The 24,087-nt window shown below is 53.4% G+C and overlaps 1 protein-coding gene across 2 annotated transcripts; it reads left to right on the top strand.

The window, feature by feature from the left end:
* Positions 1-1,419: 1,419 nt before the first annotated feature.
* Positions 1,420-22,360, top strand: KIF18B (kinesin family member 18B). 2 transcript variants are annotated; one of them, XM_036034026.1, is made up of 16 exons: positions 1,420-1,557; positions 11,213-11,539; positions 12,146-12,303; positions 12,654-12,758; positions 12,943-13,053; positions 13,136-13,333; positions 13,499-13,675; positions 14,342-14,416; positions 14,567-14,655; positions 15,072-15,258; positions 15,604-15,710; positions 18,735-18,946; positions 19,206-19,731; positions 20,688-20,777; positions 21,251-21,312; positions 21,527-22,360. In XM_036034026.1, the coding sequence occupies exons 2-16, from the start codon at positions 11,221-11,223 to the stop codon at positions 21,643-21,645; spliced, it is 2,535 nt and encodes an 844-aa protein (XP_035889919.1). In that variant the 5' UTR covers positions 1,420-1,557; positions 11,213-11,220; the 3' UTR covers positions 21,646-22,360. The 2 variants fall into 2 exon arrangements, with proteins under 2 accessions (XP_035889919.1, XP_028376064.1); XM_028520263.2 differs by having other exon boundaries at positions 1,446-1,557; positions 21,230-21,312.
* The last annotated feature ends 1,727 nt before the right edge of the window (positions 22,361-24,087 follow it).

The raw sequence follows: 24,087 nt of genomic DNA, 5'->3' as shown, positions 1-24,087 counted from the left end.
CGCCTCCTTCAGACCTCAACTTGCCTGTCACTTCGCCCCAAGAGCAGAGTCGGTCTCTGCTCACTGCCTCACCCTGACTCACCTACCTCCTCCAGCTAACTGTCGGAACCAGAAGCGGACCAGGGCAAGGCCTGGCTTGCATGAGGACACAAGAGGCACCTGTTCCCCTGGAGGTTCCTGGGGACCCCAAGCCCTCCACTACACTCCCAAACCTCTGGAAGCCATTCTTTATTAGTTTCATTTCCCTTGAGTGATGGAGAAGGCAAGAACACCTTGGTTTTCTTGTAGCTTTACAATAATAGATCTTTGCATAGTTTTCTCCTTTTATTCTCACCCAACCTGCAGTGTTAGCCCATTGTACAGAGAGGGTAACCGAGGTGCAGGTGGGTGAATGAAGAGATCGGGCCAAATGAACCAGGTATTAAATAGTGACTCTACTATCTTGATGGCAGGTCCTCCAAAGGAATTTCGCCTCCTACTCTTTCTTGCATGCCTCAGACCTGCTCGTGTGTGGGGACAGATCAATATCATGAACGTGGTGGGCACCTGGCCGCCGGCAGCCATCACCTATGTCATCCCAATCCGATTCATAGAGAGCTGTCCCTTTACATGTGCCGGGGGGGGGGGGGGGGTTGGAGGACTGTCTTATCCATGCTCCTCTGGGTGAGTAGGAAGGGCAGGATATTTGCCCTATTTTATAGATGAGTAAACTGAACACTCAGAGGGCAGAAGTGACTTCCACAATCTCAACATTAATTACTGACTCGGTCGCTAGTGAGTGGAAGCTGGCCCCAGGATTCTCTTCGACGCTCACAACCTTGATGTCGGAAATCAGCATGTGGTTGGCCCACCAGAATCCAAGAGCCGAGCAGCTGTGAGGACGGACACAGGGCTGCCTAGTGATGCCCTAAGGGACCAGCCCTCATATTCAACACTCTGTCCCTGGTATTCCGGACACGCTCAAAGCCAAACGGTGGAGTCGTCATTCTCTGCCCTGCTGGCTTTTCCACATCAAGGCTACTCTCGAAATTCATTCTTGGGATGGTCGCATGCAGAGAACAGACCCTGGCCAGTGGCTAAAAATCCCTTCTCAGATAAGCGGATGCCCACAGAAAAAGCAGGTTTGAAGACGGGTTTGATGTCTGGTTGCTGCAATTGGTGATGAGTCCAATCCCAGGGACAACAGCGACGGGCCGTGGCACCCCCGGACCCCAATCCCGTGCTTGTTTCTGCCAATCAGTCCGGTCCGCCCAGCCTTGAAAGCAGCTTCAAAACCACCACTTAGCAGTTAAAGGAAATGCGCAAGCGCACTGTTGCCAGTGCCTACAACGTCAGGGCTGTGCTTTGTTACTTAGGAAACAGCCAATCAGCGATCCAGGCGGCGACCAATGAGAAGCGCGGATGAGTCAATCCGGCAAATTTGAAAGCGTGGCGCGGGCGGAGGTTGGCGTGGTGAAGGGAGGGTGTGGGGCAGTCTCTCCCGTGGCCCCGGGCTCCTGTCTGCGGCGGAGGGACCCGGCTGCGAGCGGCGACACCAGCGGCTGGAATCGACGAAGGGTAAGCGCTCTTGCGGGCTCCTACGCTCAAGTCTAGGACTCTCAGTCCCAAACGCTGAAGGTGGCAGTGCCAGCCCGACCTCTGTAGTGCGAGACAATAAAGTGCAACGTGGAGACCACCTAGGTTCTGCGTGGTCTCCTTGGAACAGGCAGGGGAGGTGTGGGCATCAGGGCGCTTCCTTACACATCTGCGCGGGAGATCGCGACCCCTCTGCTCGTTCGTAACGGATCTGGAGTGCGTCCGCACCCTGCACTGGGCCGGGCCTTCTGCGCATCCGGTCTGTGAAAGACCCTCCTGCTTGGGTGTAAGGAAGCATTGGGTCTTCCTGGACGCTAGGTCTGGAGACCTGGGACCCCCTGCGCATCTGTGTGGAGTAGCTAAGACCCTCTCCACACATCCATGCAGAACTGATGGCAGAGCTGTGTCAGAATGAACTTAGTTACTGGGCGCTGCGTCAATATTTGATTGAATAAAGGAAGGAATGAAAGAATACCTGTATGGCAGAAAAACATGCCTTCTGCTACAGCTCCTAGGATGCCTCCTCTTAGCTTTGACCCTTTAAGGTAGCAAGTAACTTGGAAAAGCTACTGCCCGGACTCTGACATGGGAAACATAGGGGGTTTTACTGAAGACATTGCCTATTTTGCCGTGTATAATGCGCTCCCATGTATAATGTGCATCCTTAGTATTACCAGTGTATAATGCACATCCTTATTTTTCCCTCAAAAAATTTGGGCAGAAAGTACGCATTATATACAGCAAAATACAACAATCTGGCATCATGGGAAAATGTTTGTCATATTAATCCCGTAATGATAGCTAACATTTTTGAGCACCTACCATGTTTAATCCCCACAACAATCCTATGGGATAGATACTCATGTTTACATTTTACAGATTGGGAATCACTACCTAAAAGGAGAAAGCCTACAGAGTTTTTCTGAATGAGCTTCTCCTCAGCGTTACACTGCTTCTTCAATCTTGTTCCTGTTCTATTTCCTCTCCCTCACCACATCCCGTGCTTCAGCTGCCAGCACTGCCAGTCCACCTCTGCCCACTTCATGATTAACTTACTCCACCCTCAGATAGTTTAAGGTGCCTCAATTCGTTGGTCTTTATATTATCCAACCCACCTCTATTTATACCTTTTTTTTTAAGTGTACAAATAGCCCTGACCAGGTGGCTCAGTTTGTCAGACCATCGGCTTTTACACCAAAAGGTTGTGGGGTTTGATTCCTGGTCCATGTTTCTCTCTCACATGGATGTTTCCTCTCTCTCTCTCTCTCTCTCTCTCTCTCTCTCCCTTCCACTCTCTCTAAAATCGATAAACATATCCTTGGGTGAGGATTTTTTAAAAAGTATACAAGTAGCATATTTTTAGAAGTATTTATAAGATTTTTCTCTATCTTACCACAAAGCAAATCAAAACAATGATCAGATATCAAACTAGATTCTCTTTCCACAAACAATGAAGTTAAAAATAGCAAATGAAAAGAAATTAAAATAGACCCATATTTTAGATCTTTTTAAAAAGATTTTATTTATTTATTGTTAGAGAGGAGAAAGGAGGAAGAAAGAGAGGGAGAGAAATATTAATGTGTGGTTGCCTCTCATGCACCCCCTACTGGGGACCTGGCCCACAACCCAGGCATGTGCCCTGACTGGGAATCGAACCGGTGACCCTTAGGTGCACAGGCTGACACTCAGTCCATTGAGCCACACCAGCCAGGGCTAGATCTTTTTTTTTAAATTGAATTTACTGTGGTGACATTGGTTTACAAAATCATACACATTTCAAGTGTACAACTCAACAAAACATTGTCTGCACGCTGCATTATGTGCACATTGTCCCAAGCAAAGTCTGTTTCCGTCTTAGTCCCCCCTCCTTTGCCCAACTCCACCTCCCCCCACCTCCCTTTCCCTCTTGCTATCACCATAACTATCGTGTGTGTCTGTGTTTTTTACCTATATATTTTTAAATTTTTATTCTTAATCCCTTTACTTTCTTTCATCTAGCCCCTTGACCCCCCCCCCCTTCTGACAGCTGACAGTCTGTTCCATGTGTCCATTATGCCTCTGTTTCTGTTTTGTTCATTAGATTCTGCAGACAAGTGAGATCATGTGGTATTTGTCTCTCTGACTGACATAGATCTTTTTTAAAAACCTGCTTAACTCAGTTAAATAGGATATCATAATTGTAATTAAAAGATAATTAGTATGGAACAGTGATAATGCCATTTATGAAACTTGTAGGATGCAGGCAAAGCAATATTTCGAGGGTAACTTATAGTCTTAACTGCTTACATTTTAACTTTTTTTTAAAAAAGCTGAAAGTTAGTGAGGCAAATATACTACTTTAATAAGATAGAACAACAGAATAAATGTGTAGACTATAAAAAGGCATTAAGAGCAGAAATTAATGAAGTAGAATTTTACCACATAATTGTGGATTAACTTAGCCAAAATCTATAACTTTAAAAAGACTAATAAAAAAGCCAAATCCCTAGCAATAAAGAAAAAAAAAACGTAGAAAATGCCCTCAAACATGAAAATAGAGACATAACTTTAGTCACTGAGAAAGTAAAAGAGAGAGAGAAAGACTCCAGTGGAACACACTTTTTAACAACGCTTTTGGACAATTTTCTAGGAAAAAACAACTTACCAAATCTGATTTAAGAAGTTCTAGTGTCGCAGGTTCGATTCCCAGTCAGGGCACATGCCTGCGTTGCAGGCCATAACCCCCAGCAACCGCACATTGATGTTTCTCTCTCTCTCTCTTCCTCCCTCCCTTCCCTCTCTAAAAATAAAATAAATAAAAAATTGTTTTTTAAAAAAGAAGAAGTTCTGGAATTTAAAAAAAATATTTTATTTATTTATTTATCTTTAGAGAGGGAAGGGAGGGAGAAAGAGAGAGAGAGAAACATCAATGTGCGGTTGCTGGGGGTCATGGCCTGCAACCCAGGCATGTACCCTGACTGGGTAATCGAAGTTCTGGAAATTTTTAACAGGCCTATCTTAGACCATTGAAGAAATTGAATTAGTTTAAAATGTACTGTCACACCCACCAAAAAACCCCACTGAACTCTACCAGAAATTTATAAGCAATTGGAAGAAATTATTCTAATCTTATGCAAATCTTCCCTTTTAAAAATGTCCTGTTTATTTTGTGATACCAAAAATGAGACAAAGAAAATTATAAGCCCATCTAATCTCTTCTATAAATGTAGTTGTAAAAGTCTTAAGTAAAATATGAATAATCAACCTTAGCTGATGTGGCTCAGGGAATTGAGCACTGGCCTGTGAATCAAAGGGTCACTGGTTCGATTCCCAGTCAGGGCATATGCCTGGGTTGCGGGCCGGGTCCCTGGTGGGGGGCATATGAGAAGTGACCACATATTGATGTTTCTCTCCCTCTCTTTCTCCCTCCCTTCCCCTCTCTAAAAATAAATAAATAAAATCTTTAAAAATATATATGAACAATCAGAAGCCAGCAATGTATATTTAAAGAATACATTATGACCAAATTGGGTTTATCCCAGGAATATGAGAATGACTTAACATTAGAAAATCTACTAATACAATTTGCATAATCGCAGTTTAGAGGAGAAAGCATGTCCCACTGGGCACAGAAATACATTTCAATAAAATTCAATACCCATTCATGATTTTTGAAAAATTTGGTAAACTAGAAATAGAGATAAATTTTCTTAAACCAACCACAAGCAAAAAATAGGAGCATTCCTTGTAAAATAAACAAAGAAATGAGGTTGCTCGCTGTTGCTGCCCTTATTTGATATTGTACCAGAGGTCCTGGCCATAACTATAAGACAAGAGGTATAAAAAAGATAAAATTAGTAGTAAGCAAAACTGTCATCAGCTACAGCCTTATGATTGTCTATTTAAAAAACACAACTCTCTCCTCTGAGCGACCAACCATAGACAGAGGCAGTGTTTGGGCGATGCCCTGTAGGTACCAGGGTAAGGAGAGGTAGGAGCCACAAAACCCCAGCTACAGGGCAGAATAGCTTAATACCAACAGCAATGCCTCTGCTTACAGTCTGGACAAGGTCAAGTTCTGGCCTTGTTAGTTACCATCCAAGTGACGAGTTCCTTCCTGGGCTTCAGTTTTCCTTGTAGAGTAGGGATGTAACCATGGAATGAGATTGTAAATCTCATGTGAAAGTTAAATGACGCCATTTGTAAGGCTCTTAGCCTAGGGCCTGATACATAGTAAGCACTCGATAAATGTTAGCTGTAGTAGTAATTACTTTTAGGCTTTTGGATTCAGACTGCTCTTCTCTGACCATTACTCAGCCGTAGGACAAATACCATGCAGCCTTTACTCATGCTGCATCTGGTGCCTGGGCATCCAGGGTGCACAGCCTGTATCAGAAGAGGGTCCTGCTCTCTTGGAGCCTAAAGACGAGAGACACAGGTGTGTGAGGGCTGTGAAGGAGTGACACAGGGGACTACAGCAATCCCTACAAAAACAGCACCTCCGAGGTCTAGGCCCTTCCTGCCTTCCCAGCTCCCAATGTCTGCAGGCAGATCTCCTCAAGTCCTCAGAAATTCTGCTCCAGGAGCTTCCAAAGCACTTGGTCTTCTGCCACCTGTCCTCTGAGGATGGGCAGAAGAGGCTCTCCTGAAAACAACCCAATCTTGGCTCCCCAGCCCCAGCTCAGCAGCGAACTAGCCTCTGGGTTTTAATGAGCTGCCCTGGGTCAGAAACGGGACGTGACTGTGGCTGGCTCAGAACCCTGAAGATCTTATTAAAGAATCATCTCCCTCGTACTTTGGGCTAAAATGCTCTTTCCAGCTGAGGATCAAAGCAAACTTGACAAACGTTCTCTCATTAATCTCCCCATCCCCCTGGGGTGGGGAGCAGATCTGTAGCTGTTCTCTCCGGCTCTCCGAGCAGGCGAGCTGGCGCACCGATGTGATGTGGCTGGTGGGAAGAGCTCCTGCCAGTCAGATACAGAGCAGGGACCAGGACCCAGGCATCCTAGCTGCAGCCGTGCCACGTGTCACCCCCTGCCCCCACCCCGTGCCCCCTGAGCCGTTTCAGGAAGAAGGAAAACATCTCATTAGGCAAACAGTCTGCCTCACTGGCCCTCAGGAAGTGGAGAGGAGAGGACTGTAAAGGTTACACAGACGCCGCTTGCCAGTGCCCTTTTTAATTTCCTGCTCAGAATGGTAGGCGGCTCTGTCGCTCCTCCTCAGCTGAAATCTTCCCCTTTGGGAGCTGGGACTGCCATCAAAGTCAGCCAGTGTGGGCCCAGACTGCGGGGCCGGCACCCTCCGCCGTCCCCCAGAGGGTGCCGGGCCCCACAAGAGCCTGGTTCCCTGGGGATGGGGGGGGGGGGGCGTGGAGCGCGGGTGGGAGACAGGAGCCTTCTGTGTGCTGAAAATTAGGTGCAGTCCATACATCTGAAAGTGTTTGCAGGCTACATTATGCCAGTTACATAAAAGAGATGATGATTATTAGAACACATACGGGACTATTACAGCAATGTGAGCATGAAAGCATAATACATGGTGTCATTCAGTGTAAGGCAGTGCACGGGCTCCGCAGTCGGGCTGCCTGGGCTGGAACCAGGCTTCATCGCCAGCACTGGGGTCTCGGGCAAGTTGCTGAACCCTCTCCGTCTCCAGTTCCCCATTGAAAAATGAGCGCGATAATAGCGTCTGTCTTACGGGGTTGTGACGGAAACGGAAGGAGATCATGTTCGCCAGGTGCTTGAAGCAGCCCCTCATAGGGGGGGCACGCAGTTGCAGCCCGGTTGCTGGAACAAGACAAAAACTATACACGTGTAAAAAGATTATTATTGGTTGAGATCTTGTTTTGTGTAGGGAGAAGTTCAGTTTGGACGTGGGGGACAGGAGTGTCAAATCAGCTGAATGCTACTTCATTCCCAAAACAAAACATGAGTTGTTTGCTGAAGTATTAGGTAGAAATTCTACTTTTGTTGTTGTTGTTGTTGTTGTTGTTGCTGTTGTTGCTGAATGACCTTGGTCCTGTCAGCGGGACTTGGTCTTGCCTGAGAAAGCACTTGCCTGTTCCTGCCCCCCAGGAGCAGCCTCTGTCCCTGACCTCTGTTAATCTATCCCTGGGATTGGGGTGCACTTTTCCAGGAGGTCTGTGACGCCTGCATTCCAAAAATTCCATCTCTAGCCTTGGGAGGCTGGCTTGCAGGAGAAATGGAAAAAGCAAGGACAGAGGTCCGAGGGCACTGCAAGCAGGAATGAGCAAATCAGTGTTTGCAGTCATCGCCAGGTCAACGCCAGGAAACCCGCCCAGCTCACCCTCTGCACAAATGTGTTAAAGGAGAAGCGCTGTGTGCTCATCCCAGCCAGTGCCAAAAAAGCATCTGATAAAATTTAATGCCCATTCCTGATGGATAGGGCAGGGGAAGGAACTAAATATAGAAGAGCTAAAAATGGAAAGGAACTGTCATTATTTGCGAACTATCCCATCATTTAATTGAAAAATCTACGAGAATCAATGACAGTCTATTGGAAGTAATAAGGGAGTTCAGTAATGTGGCCAGATACAAGATCTGCATGCAGAAATCAGTAGCTTTCCCATGCGCTGGCAAAAATGAAGTAGACAATGCAATTTTTAAAAGAGCCTATTTGCCCTGACTGGTGTGTCTCAGTGGATTGAGTGCCGGCCTGTGAACCAAAAGGTTGCTGGTTCGATTCCCAGTCAGGGCACATGCCTGAGTTGCGGTCAGGTCCCCTTGGGGGCGTGCAAGAGGCAACCAATCGATGTGTTGGGCGAGAGCGCCCATCAATGTTTCTCTCCCTCTCTTTCTCCCTCCGTTCCCCTCTCTCTAAAAATTTTAAAAAAATAAGATCTTAAAAAAATAAATAAATAAAAAGAGCCTATTCACAATATAATAAAGACTATACAATAACTAGTAATAAGCCTATCAAGAAATATACAAAACTCAAGTGAAGAAAACTATAAAATTTTACTGAGGATTGTAAAGTTGTGAATAATGAAAAGAGATACTAGATGGGAAGACTTGATATTATAAAGATGCCAATTCTCCTCATGTCGATCTATAATTCAAAGTACTCCCAGTTAAAACCTTTGCAGGATTTTTCATAGAATTCTGTAAACTGATTCTAAAAATCTTATGCCAGACAAGATGCCCAAGAATAACTATGAAAAAGAAAAATGAGGCGAGGTGATAGAATCACAGCAATTCCAACAGTGAGTTCCTGCAAAAGGAACAGGCACATCAGCAGAACAGAATGGAGAACCTAAAAACAAATTCATGTTTATAGGACAATTTAAAGATTTTATTTATTTATTTTAGAGAGAGGAGAAGAGAGGGAAACATCGATGCATGAGAAAAAAAAATTGACTGGTTGCCTCTAACACGCCTCCAGCTGGGGACCTGGCCCCCAACATGGCAACCCAGGCACATACCGTGACTGGGAATCGAACCGGTGACTTTTAAGTTTATGGGACAACACCACCCACTGAGCCACACCAGTCAGGGGATAGGGGTTCTATTAAATGAGGCATTTGAAATGGGTGGAGAAAGGATATACGATTTAATAAATGATCTTGAGATGATTGCTTACCTTTTGGAAATTTCAAAACCTCACATCATTCATGATAAAATAGATTCTATCTGTATAGAGACCTAAATTGAAAAAAGAACGAGTAACAGGCAAAAATATAAAAGTGTATACTACCTTGGGGAAGGAATGTCTTCTCAAATATGATGTAAAAACCATAAGAGAAAACCTGACACATTTGACCATTTGAAAATTAAAAATGTCAATATGGTCAGGGTAGGATTTTTTCTAAGAATGCATGGTTGGTTTAATACCAGGAATAATATCAAATAATTAACCACATCAACAAAATAAAGGGGAAGAAACACATGTCAGGAGGCGCTGAAAGAGCATTAGGTAAAATTTTAGACCTTCCTAGTAACAACTTGAAGTAAAATAAGAATAGAAGGAATTAATAGTGTGATGGTGACTGCAGATGCCAAACTAGTTCCTCGATGGTGAAGCACCAAAGCCCTTTCCTTTCAAATCGAGAACAGGACAGGATGCCCATTGTCATCATTATTATTCAAACTCATTCTAGAGATTGCAACAGACAAGAAATAAAATATTTGGTATAAATATAGAGAAAAAAGGTAAAAAATTATTTTTCTTTTCTGATATATAATTGCATACTGAGACGACCCGATAAGCCCTAATTTAAAAAAAAAAATTGGGTCCTGGCTGGTGTAGCTCAATGGATTGGGAATGGGCTGAGAACCAAAGGGTCTGCAGTTCGATTCCCAGTCTAGGACACATGCGTGGTTTGTGGGCCAGGTCCCCCAGTGGGGGCCACGTGAGAGGCAACCACACATTGATATTTCTCTCTCTCTCTTCTCTTCTCTGTAAAAATAAACAAATAAAATATTTAAAAAATAAGTTAAATTAAAAAATTGGAGTTAATAAGAGAGTTTGAGGGCGGCAGTGTTTCTCTGCTAGCAATTACCACCTGGAAACAGAGATGGGGGAAGCCGTTGCATTCATAAGAGTGATTAAATCTATAAAGTACGTGGGAATTATATTAAAAGGGCAGGTGCAGAACCTATCTGAAGAAAAAGAAAACTATAAAAATCTTATTGAAGAACATAAAAAAATCTGAACAAATAAAAAGGCAATAGCCATGTTTTTGCATGAAAAGGTTTAATATAAAATAAATATGTACATGTAATACAATTCCAATTATAATTCCAATAAAGGTTTTGTAGGAAGAGATAGAGATGTTCTGGATTGGGAATGGAATTGGTAAAAAATTTTCTTAGAGTCTGCCCTGGCTGGTGTGGCTCAGTGGATTGAGCACCAGCCTGCAAACCAAAGGGTCACCGGTTCCATTCCCAGTCAGGGCACATGCCTGGGTTTCGGGCCAGGTCCCCAGTAGGGGGCTCATGAGAGGCAACCACACATTGATGTTTCTCTCCGACCCTTCCCCTCCCTCTACAAAGAAATAAAATATATTTTTTAAATATTTTCTTGCCCTGGCTGGCATAGCTCAGTGGATTGAGCGCGGGCTGCGAACCAAAGTGTCACAGGTTCGATTCCCAGTCAGGGTACATGCCTGGGTTGCAGGCCATGACCCCCAGCAACCACACATTGATGTTTCTCTCTCTCTCTCTGTCTCCCTCCCTTCCCTCTCTAAAAATAAATAAATAAAATCTTTTAAAAAATATTTTCTTAAGAGTTGAATAGTATAATAAATGTCTGAGAATAACCAAGAAAATCACACAAAAAAAAGACTAGTTGGGGGGAGGGGTCTTGCCTTACTAGAGGGAAAGCACATGGTAAAGGATGGGATGGAAATAGCGTGGCATTAGCGCAGGAGTAGACAGATTAGTGGGACATAACAGAGAGCCCGGTAATAGGCCTCTGAAAAAAAATAGTCAGTTGGACATGACAAACGTGGTATTTCAAGCGAGAAAGAGATATTTATTAATAATTGGTGCTGGCACCAATATCCTTACTCTCTTACGGTATAAAACAGAGATTGGCTGTCAGGGTAGGGGTGGGAGGAGGTCTTGAGTGTTCGGCTGCAGGGGCCCCTGCGCAGTCCCAGGGTCAGGCTGGTCCTCACATCCACTGTGCCTCTGCCCAGGTGTTGCCATGGTGACGGCGGTGGAGGACAGCAAGGTGCAGGTTGTGGTTCGGGTGCGGCCCCCCACCCCACGGGAGCTGGAGAGCCAGCGGCGGCCTGTGATTCAGGTGGTGGACGAGCGGGTGCTGGTGTTTGACCCCGAGGAGCCCGAAGGGGCCTTCCTTGGCCTGAAGTGGGGCAGCGTCCACGACGGCCCCAAGAAGAAGGGCAAAGACCTGACGTTTGTCTTCGACCGGGTCTTCGGGGAGACGGCCACCCAGCAGGACGTGTTTCAGCACACCACCCACAGCATCCTGGACAGCTTCCTCCAGGGCTACAACTGCTCGGGTGAGGCTCTGGACAACAGCTTCTTCTCACGCTATTACGTGTCCCCTGACAGGTGCCCACCGTCCCCTCGGCTGGGCACTTGTTGAGGAGGCCTCTGGCCCTTGCATCCTCTGTGGGTCCCCCATTCATTCCCCTCCTGGGTGGGAGGCACTCTCCCGGGTCTCAGGATACAGCAGCAGATCAGACAGACGTGGTCTCCGTCCTCCTGATGCTTACAGTCTGCGGGGGGGAGACAGTAGTTGAAATCACACCCACAGGTGTGTGCTCATAGGCTGAGGTGAGGGATGAGGGGGAAGAGCCATGGGCCCTCAACAGAGGGGCTACCTAGGCAGGAGAAGGCATCCCGGAGGAAGGGAGATGCCTCGGCCTCCATGGAGACCCCCTTGCCCGAGAACCCGAAGACCAGTGGGAAAGCCGGGACACAGACGTGGAGAACTCAGGCTGCAGGGCAAATGCAGGGATGCGGGTGGTTGGAGCAGTGGGACTGTGGCACTGGAAGGGGCCTGGGGAGAGAAGGGCAAGCTGGTTGGAAGCGCGCAGGGGGAATCACTAGACAAGGAGGGTCTGGCCCTGCCACCACCCTATACCCCATTCTGTCCCCTGCAGTGTTTGCCTACGGGGCCACCGGGGCAGGGAAGACGCACACCATGCTGGGAACAGAGGGGGACCCCGGCATCATGTACCTGACCACTGTGGAACTGTACAGGCGGCTGGAGGCCTGCCAGGAGGAGAAGCGATTCGAGGTGCTCATCAGCTACCAGGAGGTAGGCTGTCCCCTCCTGGGCCTGGGCGGCCCCACCCCTCATTCTCACGAGCACCTCCAAAGGGAGGGGCGGGGAGCAAGTAGTGGGCGAGGGTGGTAGGAAGGGGGCAGGTGGGGGCCCAGCAAGAGCCCAGAGGACAGAAACAGCTCAGAGAGACACTTCACTGCAGGTGAAGTAAACCTGCTCTTGTCACTTAACATCATCCTGCAAAGTGCCACTCATGTGGTGGTATCTGGTCACGTTTACCCCGCCCAGCAGCCCAGCAGCTCAGCCTTCCCAGCCCCTCGGGCTGAGGTTTCCCAGTGGGGTCTGCTCCTCAGATCTCTCTCCCTGGCTTCCGTTATCCTCAGGTGTACAATGAGCAGATCCACGACCTCCTGGAGCCCAAGGGACCCCTCGCCATCCGTGAGGACCCCGACAAGGGGGTGGTAGTGCAAGGCCTTTCCTTCCACCAGGTGTGTGGCTGGGGTGGGTGGCGTGAGCCGCCTCATTGGTCCTCCAGGGTCCCTCACCGGGCAGGTCGGGGACACCCGAGTCCCATGGCATCGCCGGTGACGTGGGTTCTGCGGAGCAGCCCTGCTGTTGGGGGGATCCGGGCTGGGGAAGCCACAGCTCCCTTCCCCGTCCTCTCCTCTGTAGCCAGCCTCGGCGGAGCAGTTGCTGGAGATGCTGACCAGGGGGAACCGCAACCGCACGCAGCACCCCACCGACGCCAATGCCACGTCCTCCCGCTCCCATGCCATCTTCCAGGTGAGGGGGTGGGGGCTCGGAGCCTGCAGAGGGGGCTGCTGATGCCTGGTGCTGGCTCACCCCCGCCCTCCTCCGCCCGCAGATCTTCGTGAAGCAGCAGGACCGGCTGCCGGGTCTGACCCAGGCCCTCCGGGTGGCCAAGATGAGCCTGATCGACCTGGCTGGCTCGGAGCGGGCATCCAGCACCCACGCCAAGGGGGAGCGGCTGCGGGAGGGCGCCAACATCAACCGCTCTCTGCTGGCCCTCATCAACGTCCTCAACGCGCTGGCTGACGCGAAGGTAAGGCCGCACAGGCTCAGGGTGCCCATGGGACGGCCACCGAGCGCCCGAAGCTACCGGTCCCTCCTTGCAGCCCGGGGCCCGAGGCTGCCAGGTTCCAGCACGGGTCTGTCTGGTCCAGCCACCTCACCCCCGGCCTGCTCGCTGCCCACCCTCCCCCCGCAGGGTCGCAAGTCTCACGTGCCTTACCGGGACAGCAAACTGACCCGCCTGCTCAAGGACTCCCTCGGGGGCAACTGCCGCACGGTGATGATCGCTGCCGTCAGCCCCTCCGGCCTGACGTACGAGGACACCTACAACACCCTCAAGTATGCCGACCGCGCCAAGGAGATCAAGCTCTCGGTGTGTGCCCGCCTGGCGTGGGGGGCCGCAGGCTGGGAGGGGGAGGGGCAGGACCCACGGACGTGCCCGGGTGCCTGGAGCGCGTGTTCCCACGGGCGGAGGGAAGGCATTCCCCAGCCTCTGTCCTCAGGGGAATTGTGGTGGCAGTGGCAGGGCGCCTGTGCTTGGGGAGACTGTGGATGGGGGAGGGGCAGGGTGGTCTCCAAGACTCGGAAAAAGAGTAAAATACAGCACTGGCTCACACTGAGGCAGAATCGCCTCCAGAGGGAGGCGGCAGGAGGGCGTGGCGGAGTGATCTCTTCCAGCGATCCCTTTCAGACTCGTGTTCAGCAGCAAAGCGGTGGGAACAGCAGCATGGAACCCAGACCAGGGCAGGGCTGCTCTGCTTTCCCTGCCTCTGCCTCCTCCCGGGAGCCGGCTGCGGCGGGAAAGCCCCCGGCCTAGAGGGAGTGTATTAGGCAGAGTCGGGGGTCTTGGGTTCAAAGGCGACCTCTGCCTCTGCTGTGGCCTCAGGCAAGGCACCGGCCCTCCCAGGGCTGTCCCCAGTCGTGAGCCTGACTCAGGAGAACATGTGTGAGGTGCCTAGCGCAATGCCCGGCCCTTGGACGAGGGTGCTTAAAGCCACTCTGAGTGAAGAGACATCTCTCCCCCGTGTCCCCATCGCAGCTGAAGAGCAATGTGGTCAGCCTGGATTGTCACATCAGCCAGTACGCCACCATCTGCCAACAGCTCCAGGCTGAGGTGAGGAGCCCACCTGCGGAGCGTGGCTGGGGGGCAGGGCACCCTGGCTCGGTGGGGTGAGTGTGGCCAGGGTTCTGGGCCTGGGGCTGGGGCAGCTCCCCCCTCCTGTGCTCACCTGGGGCTCCAAAGAACCGGCTGTTTCGGTTCCAGGTGGCCACCCTGAGGGAGAAGCTCCGCGTGTATGAGGCGGGGGCCCAGGACCTCCCACAGCCCCCCACATCGAGCCCTCCGCAACAACTGTGAGTTCTGTGGCCCACACCTACCCCACTCCAGCTCAGCCAGGGACGCCCCCCTCTCCAGCTTCTGGAGAGCCAGGCAGGACTCCTTGCTTCTGTCCTGACACCTAGGGCTAGGGTCCCCACCCAGTGCCCAGCACACTGACTGGCACTGAGAATACCCTGTGTCAAATGAGCAAATGATGCCCCAGCCCATGTAAGCATCATCTGCTATTCAAAAGGAGGTACAGTTCAGAGATGGGCGTCGTTGTTCCCTAAACCAGAAGATTTCCGGCTCCTCCTCCCTGCCCCCACCCCCAGCCACTGCCCACTTGTTACCCAAGCAGCCATCCTTGTGGGCTCTGTCGCACCTGCCCCCTCCCTGCTTTCCCCACCTGCCCCGACTTCCCGCCCCTAAAACCCCTCGTTTCCCCCCTTAGCCTTTCCAGCTCTTCCCCACCATCCCTCCTCCCCAGCCAGCCCTGCACCCCAGAGCTCTGCCCAGAGCCTGCAGTCCCTGCAGAGGAGAGCCCGGGGCCAGAGGCCCAGGAGGGCAGGGTCGAGGAAGGGAACTCTTCGGACCAGGAGCTGCCCCTGGAGGACAAGGACAAAGGCCCAGCTGTGGAGGTAGGACTTAGAGCTGGTGGAATGTTAGAAGTATCCTTTCCAACTCATGGGGTCCCTGCAGTCCCAGGTTCTCTACCGGATGTCGAGTCCTAGCCACTGGGAGGCTTTCAGATGCCGTGCAGGAAGGAGAGCTACTCTGTCAGGCCCTGAGTGTCTGGGAGTGGGGGGCGTGTTACCACGGGGGCTCGGGGAGGGAGGATGGGACTGCAGGAAGAACCCCTACAAGGGCCTGGCCATCCAGGCACTGTGATGCCCACTCTCGGAGGAGGGAAGGATTTTAGAAGCCGCTTACACAGGGAGGCAGGTCATCCTGGGCCTCCTACCTGTGACGTCCTTCCTTTTCAGGTTCCAGTCCAGGTGCCAGAGCAGAGCCTCCGACGGTCACTGCCGGCATCCCCTGGCGTCGGGGGCCGCCTGTCACCACAGAACCTGGAGGAGGACCATTTCAAGCAGTAGGTGTCTTACTCTTCTCTGGGGTCCAAGAAGGGAGGTGATAGGTTCCTGCCTCCTGGGGCGGGAGTTGGTACCCAGTTGCAAAAGTTCTGGTTCTGTTCTGGTTAAGAATCAAGTCTTGAGCCCTGGCTGGCATAGCTCAGTGGATTGAGCGTGGGCTGGGAACCAAAGTGCTGCAGGTTCGATTCCCAGCCAGGGTACATTCCTGGGTTGCAGGCCAGAACCCCCAGCAACCGCACATTGATGTTTCTCTCTCTCTCTCCTCCCCTCCCTTCCCTCTCTAAAAATAAATAAATAAAATCTTAAAAAAAAAAAAGATATACTTATCTAAAAAAAAAAAAGAATCAAGTCTTTCTCATCATCGTCCATTATCTGCTTCTTTTTTTTTTTTAATCCTTACCTGAGGATATTTTTCTTTTTACTTGATTTGAGAGAGAGAGGAAGGAAGAGAGAGAGGGAGAAAGAGAGAGAGAGAGAGGAGGAAGCATCGATGTGAGAGAGAAACATTGATCAGTTGCCTTCTGTACATGCCGTGACTAGGGATCGAACCTGTAACATTTCGGTGTATGGGACGAGGCTCCAACCAACTGAGCCACCCAGCCAGGGCCATTTTCTGCTTTTAACAGCTTGATATTATCGCCCACTCTAGTTATTTATCCTCTCTCCATTGACTCCTCCACATAGCCGGCAGCCCAGCAGAAGGGAGGCAAAGCGGGCTGTCTGGGCTGGCGCTTCCCTTTCCAGTCCGAGGGACGAGCTGCACATCCTGGGGCGGGGGGGGGGGCAGCCCGGAGAAGTGGTAGCAGGGGGCCGAGGAAGGGACAGACCTCCTGAGTCTGGTGTTCACTGTGTCTTCAACGACAGATCAACCGTAGCTGTTCCTCCTCCGAAGTAAACACACACCACCCCCCGCGGCCAGAGAGAAATGGATTTTGGGCCATTCTTTCTGTGCTCTCCGGAGAGGTGCTGCTGGCATTCTTTCCCGTGGTCCCCAGCACATAAATCCCCGGCCACTTAGCTCTGCGGCTGCCGACCCCGCGCCGCCCTCCCCAGCACGCTTCGCACGAGGCGGTGTATTTAAAGCTTCTGGACAGAAGGGCCTGTTTAATTTTATTTCTTGCTGGAGAGTGTCTGGCCCCAACTCAGCAAAAAGGCTGCAGCCTGAATAATCAGCGGCTGATTATCTGTCTCCTGCTGCCGACTCCCTGGGGCCCAGCTGTGGCGGGGATGCGCTGGCAGGGTGTCCCCTCGGAGCCCAGGGAACAGCCACGGGCTCCCCCTCATGAGTCAGGGGCTCCCTGCCCGGTGTCCTCTGTTGCAAGGACGGGGGACACCAGCGTTCTCGTTTCTGCTGTGCTTCTCGTCTTGTGGCCTCTGATAAGGTGCTTCCGTCTTGGCTGTGATCTGAGGGATCACAACCCTAATTATTCTCCCTGCTTCTTTGAGCTGAAGCGCTAATGAAATCCGGCCGAAAACCCTAAGTATTAGGGGACACAGAACATTCTAGATCATCTCCATCCTTGGAAACACCCTAACAACCAGCTGATGGAAAATAATTTCTTTGGCTTTAGACTTCAAAAATCCGAGACCACCAGGGTACTGAGGCAATCTTAGATTTTTCCAGTTCAGTCGTTTTCAGAAAAAAAATTTTTTTCTGCCAACTCCTTTCTTCCAATGAACTTAGGCTGCAGTCTAACGTGGAGAACAGATAAGGCAGGGCTGCTCCACTGAAAATGTCCGCGGATGGGTTTCTCCAAACTCAGTCTGAAAATCCCTGGTGTGGACCGAGTCTCCTTTTGTCAGATGGGTCCTAGGGCCATTGCCCAGGGCCATGTGACCATGGGAGGGAGGCAGGGCCACACCCGGCCCCTGACCTCCAGGCCAGCGGCCTTTATCTTTAACGTCCACCCTCCCTCTCGGTCTGATCTTTCGGAGTGTGGCTCGGCCAATGTGAAATGAGTTTCTGCTGTGTCCTTTTTCATTTATACCCTGTCGTCTTTTGAAAAGGCCCGGAGGCCGCTTTAGAAAATGAGCCCAGGCTCCCTGTGCGCCCAGGGAGGGCAGAGGAGGGGGCTCCGAGGTGTCGGGCAGGTAGGCGAGTGTGCTACCTGAGGACAGATTAGCGGTCGTGAATAATCCCCACCGAGATGATTGTGTTTTTCCCTTTATCGTAGGTGTTCCTGACAGGAAGGAAATTTGCTTTATTAGAATCTAAATTTACAGCATCGATAATCACATTATCCTCATAATTTCCCTGAAAGAGCCGCTCCCCCTGCCTGTGCAGGGTGCGCTGACTCACACGGGCTCTTTCAGGATCCCCGCCACGCGCCAGACGGCGTTTCTGAGGGTCCTCTCGGAACCGAGGGCCTGCAGCCCGTCTTACTCAATCTCCTCTCATCCTCACCGGGTGGACGGCCTTATTTCCGTTTTACAGAAAGCGACAGTCAGCTAACCTGATAGCGCTCGCGGTGTGCCGGGTACACTGTTTGCACGCTCTCTGTAAAATAACTCATTCCACCTGCCCAGCCGCCCGGCGAGGTGGGTGCACTTGTCACCCCATTTAAAGGACGTGGAGACTGAGGGTGGGCGGCGATCCAGGCTCAGCGGTCGGGAAGTGTCGGAACGGGCGTTCGAGCTGGCGGGCTGGCCGTCAGACTTGAGCCTGTCATTGCCAAGATCGCAGCACTAACAGGTGGTGGCGCTGAGAGGACACTCGGACCTTCTGCGTCCGAGGCCACTTGGAGCTCTGTCCCTACTTGCCTGGTCACTGTCGTGGTTGGGAGGCACATTTATTGGGGAAACCGCCCCCCACCCCCCCTCGGCCAGTGGCCATCTCTGCCAGCCGGGTCTTCATTGAGCAAGGGCGCCGCAGAGCGGGAGCCGTGGCGGGAAGGCGGGCAGACAGGCCAGCCCACGAGTGCTCCTCGCCGCACCTGGGGCAGCGGGGCCCCAGGCGTCACAGAGAGGACCCCAGCCAGCGGGGCTGGGTAGGACCGGGAACGCCTTCCTTCCCTCTGTTCCAGGCTGGTGCTGAAGGTGCTGCGCCTGGCCCAGCGGCAGTACTCTCTGCTCCAGGCAGCCAACCTCCTGACCCCCGACATGATCGCCGAGTTTCAGACCCTGCAGCAGCTGGCGCACGGGGAGGAGAAAACGGGGCCGGGAACGGAGGCCTCGGGAGCTCCCAAGGGCCCAGCTGGGGGGGCACCTCTGGCTCAGGAGCTGTGTTCAGAGTCAAGTGAGTCTCGCCCCTGCCCTGCCTCTGCCTGTGCCTGCTGGCGCTGACTCCAAAGCCCAGCTGGTGCCCAGGGTTCGCTGGGTCCTCGATGCTGGAACAGGACCCCTGGGATTGTGGGGCATGCCGAGGGACCCCGGGAGTCACCACAGAACTGGGGAGCTGAGGACTCCTGCGTGTCCCTCTCCCCACATTCTAGAAACGTTCCTTCCTTCTGCTCAGTCCCTGATCTTCCTTCAGCACCCTCCTTCTCCATACCCAGGGTCTCCAGGATACTCTGGCCCTGTGACCCGGACCATGGCAAGGCAACAGAGTGGCCTCCTGCACAGCCTGGGGGTCTCCCTGGGGCCTGACGGCACCGCAGCCCAGGCATCTCTGCAGCCCAAGCAGAAGAAGAGAAGGAAGAGGCTGAGCCCCTCGGAGCAAGACGGTGCCCCGGCCCCAAAGCCTGGGACCCAGCGCCAGTCCTTCCTGCCCTGCTTGAGGAGGGGGTCCCTGCCCGAGGCTCAGCCTTCCTTCGGACCCACCCCCCCCAAGGCAGGGAGGGCCTCCTCTCCCGGCCCCTCCCCTCGCTTCTGCCCAGCCACAGTCATCAAAAGGCGGGTGCCTCTGGGCTCCTCTGCTCTGCAGAACTGCTCCACCCCTCTGGCCCTGCCTGCTCGGGACCTCAACACCACCTTCGATCTGTCTGATCTGTCCGAGGAGCCCCTCTCAAAGCTGGGTTTCCACGAGTGCGCTGGCTGGGAAAACGTCCCCCCGAACAGGCTGGACCAGCCCTTCATCCCCAGGTGGGCCCCCTTCCTGCCTTCCTCCCAGCCCTCCCAGCAGGGGGTCAAGGGTCAGGGAGGGACAGAGATGCTGCCCGGAGGAGTGGAAGACAGCCCAGCTCTTGGAGCCCAGCTAGACATGAGCCGTCTCTTTCGCATCAGTCTGATCAGGCTGCTCCCCAGGCCTGGGAGGGCCGGGCATGCTGCTCTTGGGGGTCCTGCCTTGCCTCGCTAGCTCCAGGCCGTTAGCGCTGGGCTGGTTTGTGGCAGGCCCATGAGGAGCTGCAAATGGGACCCTCACTTGGGGAAGGGTCAGCAGGGAGCAGGAATTCAGGAGGGCCGTCCAGCCCTCCCTGTTCCTCTGCGTCGCTCGGGTCCTTTGCTCCAATTAAGGTTCTGTGTCCCAGTGAGAAAGCTCTATCCGCCATGGCTGCCCCCAGACATCGCCCTCTGGCCTAGCATCCGGAACTGGGATGGGGGGATGCTCAGAAAACTCTATTCGGCATTTCTCAGTGAGAAGATGAAGCTCTTCCCCCACCTTCCACCCACGTGTCAGGTCAGGGGAACAGCAACCATCTCAGGAAAGTCCAAGGCCAAGAACAAGGGGCAGACTGACCTGGACTTGGGAGGCCACGGGCGGCAGGCTGCCCACCACACCCCCACTTCTCCCGTGGCCCGAACCACCTCTCAGTAACCAGCGCCAGGCGGGCAGGTGGATGGGGGATGCTGTTTGAACCCCGGCTCCCTGGACACACCAGAAACGGACACCTGGACGTTCTCCCAGAACAGGCCTGTCCCTCGGCTGTCCGCTCGGGCCAAGCGAGGCAGGAGGAGAATCACCCCTTAGCAGGAGGAAGCCCCAGAGGCCTTCCTGGCGAACCTCCCACCGCCCGAGCCAGAGATGGAGGGAGGACGCGCTGGCACCCTTTTCCGGTTCCCTCCTGACCTGCCCCCCTCCGTCCTTCTTCCTCCCCCAGTGGCCCTGCGCCCCTGTTCGCCGTGAAGGGCCCCAGGCCGGCGTCCTCCTTCCCGAAGACCTCAGCCTGCAAGAAGAGGCATGTCGTGAGGTGAGGCTGGGGGGCTGCAGGGGGGAGTGGACGCCTGGGCCCATGGCGGGCCCCCCAATGTCTCTGGACCCCTAGGAGCCAGTAGGGGGCTCGAGCCCCATGAGCAAGGCCAGCGCCGGTGGTCTGGCTGAGGTTCCCCCGGTCCTTGCGAGTAGAGAATTGCGCTAGGGGTGAAGGGTGTCTCCCTTCTTTGGTTCAAGGCCAAGGGACCCTCTTCAGGAGGGGGACAGTCAGTGTCCACTGGTTAATCCAGGGAAGGACCTACCCACCCCTCACCCCCCTTCCCTCTCAAACCCCACGAAACTCCCTGCCCCCACCCCTCCCACCCTCAGATCTGGCCTCGAAGTACTTGTTGGTGCTGGAGGCCAGGGGTCTGGGTCCACCCACCCACGCCCACCTGCAGCCCAGGGGCACGGCTGTGACCTCGCCACCTTCCTCCTGCCTCTCCTCAGTTCCTCAGTGTCCCGCCGCAGCCGCATCGCCCGCCTCCCCAGCAGCACCTTGAAGAGGCCAGCGGAGGCCCTTGCAACCCCAGGTGACTGGCACTGGGGACAGGGATGGTCTGGGCCACCGTGACAGGTGAAAAAGGAAGTAGGAAGGGACAAGGTGGGCTGAGGCCCGAGGGCCTGGGGGTGTTTGCAAGCATCTCAGGGGCCCTGATGAGAGACATGGGAGTTGGGATGGAGGAGAACGGCGGGACGGAGCCTCACCGTTCTCCCCCCTCCCCGCCCCCTGCAACTGGCCCGCAGAGCTGCCCTTCAGTGCCCAGGGCTCTGGCTCCGGCTCCAGCAACCTGAGGAGCCAGAGGGAACAGACAAGGGTCAGAGGAGTGCTGTCGGCCGGGAACTGCATCACCAAGGTGTCCTGACTGCTGTCCCCTCTTGGCTCCCGGAGCTGCCTGCATCGGGAGCCCCGGCCTGCCCTCCTCGACGCGGGGAGCAATTAGTGCCAACACCCTCTCCCTTTGTAACACTTGCCTGCCGGGTATTCATTCCTCCGCCTCTCGCCCTCTTTGCTAACCTCTTGTTACACGCAGCTTCTCAGCGTGTATATATACACTGGAGAGTGTTAATGTGTTGCTGTTTTAAAGGGTGCTGCCGTCCATCGTCCCCCCCCCGCCCAGCTTATAACACCTCCCTACAGGCAGCTGGCTGGGGGCTCTGTTCCCAGCCCCCAGTCTAACAAAGGGCTCTGTGCACAGGGATGATCGTGGAGGAGGGTGAGGGTGAGGAGAGGGCCTGCTGGGGAGCCCCAGCTCGCCCCCCACTGGTTTCTGAGACGGGGACATCTTCAGCCCCACCCCCCCAGCCTGGAGCAGAGGCCGCAGCCCTGGTGGTGATGCAGATGATGGTGGTGCCTTGATGTCCAAACGGAGAGGGCTTCATTGTTTGTGCTCTATTGTGAACAGGCTGCACACTCAGTGTAAAAAGAAGTGTAAAGAAGAAAGGGAAACTCAGCCTTAATAGTCCCACCTAGATCAAAAAGCTGTGAATACGTGGGTTTATATCCTCTGATCCTTTATGTCCGCATCTGTACATGTAGATATGGATATATATTTTTATTACAATAACTGGTAGCCCGTCTCTGTCCTCGGTGTGTGTTTCTCCCCGTGCACCCAGGTGGGATGGCCGTGCGCCTTCCCTGTCTCACCTGCACACTCTTGAAGACCTCGGGACCCTGCTGAGGCCAGAACACATTTCCCTCTGCCTCTCCTGCAGCCTTGGATCTGTCCTCCCTCAGTGTGGGCGTGGGTTAGAGTCCTGCAGTCCGTCGGGTTTAGGGTCAGTGGTCCCCAGGTCCCGGGTGAGGCTCCCGGCTCAGCCCCGACAGGCTTGAACCATGGGCGACCTTCCTCCTGCTTGCCCCCACAAGGCCCCGCTTGCCACCTCCGTAGGTGGCTTTCCTCTCCACTCCCTTGGGTGGTGGTGACAGCGCAGCACGAGGTTACCTGTGTCCAGGAAGATGTGGCCGCCTGAGTGCGTGAACGGCGCAGACCAAATGACAGGAGTCCGCGGCGACTCGCTCCTGAAGGCAAACGTGCCAAAAGGCGAGGTGTGTGAATAGTGCTGCTGGTTTCAGGTGAGGCTTCGCTGTTCCGCAGGAGCAGCCTCTCCCCGCTCGGTTCTGACGGCTCTTCAGAGGCGTGGGGAGGACGCAAAACAGAACCCTGAGCTCTCACCAGCTGCGGGCGCCCTCCCAGAAGTTCGCGATCCTGTGAGGTCTAACGAGGAAGCAGACTCAAGCCGTCAAACAAAACATGCCCAGGGTTAGACAGCGAGCGGCAGGGTCGGGACTCGAACCGAGGTCTCGTCTTCTGCACGGCACCCAGGTGCTTCCCTTAAGAAGGGAACAGACATCCTTTCTTCCTGCACGCCTGGGGTTTACTCCTCTCCAATTAGTCTTAATGAGGTTTTTTTCCCCCCCTGTGTCCCGTGATGCCCACGGAAGCAGTCACAGCTTCACATCTGTGGCCCCCAGCAGCTTGGCGTGCTACTGTGACCTCAGGAGGCCTTGCCGAGTGTCGGTTGGGTTCAAATTAAATAACTTCCCCTTTCCCAGGGCCCTCACATATATTACCTCATTTGATCATCACCATTGCCCCTGCAAGTGCAGAGGCAGCAGGCACAGGGCAAGGCAGCTGGCAACTAGGGCCAGGGGGCAAGCTTCGCGCAAGAGGGTCCGCTACATGCAACAGAATTCACTTGAGCCGGGGGCAGCTCGTGTAAGGGGAAGAAGAGGTCAATCCAGACAAGCATGTTCTGCAGATGGGCATTCACTCAGCAAACATTCGTGGCTCCGTGGTGCACCATGTGCTCTCAGGTGACCCATTAAGTGCACGGAGATTCTGCCGATGGAGTTAAGCGTGTGTGGCTCCCGCCCTCAATCACGGGAGGTCGCGTTGAGAGTGCCCGCTGGCCAGAAGGCAGCCTGGCTGGCCCCCGTCCCATGGGAGCTGGCAGGGCCCGAGGCGGGCGTGAGCTGACAGCTCTCAGCTGACCTCTGTGGGCGGGGACGGGAGTCTGAGATGGGACTGTTCTCACAGAGGGAGAGCCGTCTGTAAGAGCGGGCAAATCGATGGCTCCCTCAGACACCTCTCCCCGCTTCACCCTGCCTCTTCCACCTGGGTGGTCTGGGCCGAGCCCCTAACTCTGCTTCCAGGGGTTTAGAAGTACTGTCTTCCAGGCCCTTCGCACCCACCTCAGGCCCACAGCTCAGGTCCGGACTCCGCTGTAGGGTCCAGACTCCTGCCCCCCTCACAGAGCCAGGCTCAGTGCCGGGGGTTTCAGGCCCAGAGAACATGACACGGTCC

This window comes from Phyllostomus discolor, chromosome 8 (genome assembly GCF_004126475.2).
Source record: "Phyllostomus discolor isolate MPI-MPIP mPhyDis1 chromosome 8, mPhyDis1.pri.v3, whole genome shotgun sequence".
NCBI lineage: Eukaryota > Metazoa > Chordata > Mammalia > Chiroptera > Phyllostomidae > Phyllostomus > Phyllostomus discolor.
This window is presented reverse-complemented; position numbering and strand designations above follow the sequence as displayed.

What these genes read in the sequence shown, in the direction of transcription:
- KIF18B (XM_028520263.2), top strand. Translation starts at nt 11,221, where the DNA reads ATGGTGACGGCGGTGGAGGACAGCAAGGTGCAGGTTGTGGTTCGGGTG. An exon ending in CCAGGGCTACAACTGCTCGG is followed by an intron (nt 11,540 to 12,145) that starts GTGAGGCTCTGG and finishes TGTCCCCTGCAG; the next exon opens with TGTTTGCCTACGGGGCCACC. An exon ending in ACGCGCTGGCTGACGCGAAG is followed by an intron (nt 13,334 to 13,498) that starts GTAAGGCCGCAC and finishes CTCCCCCCGCAG; the next exon opens with GGTCGCAAGTCTCACGTGCC.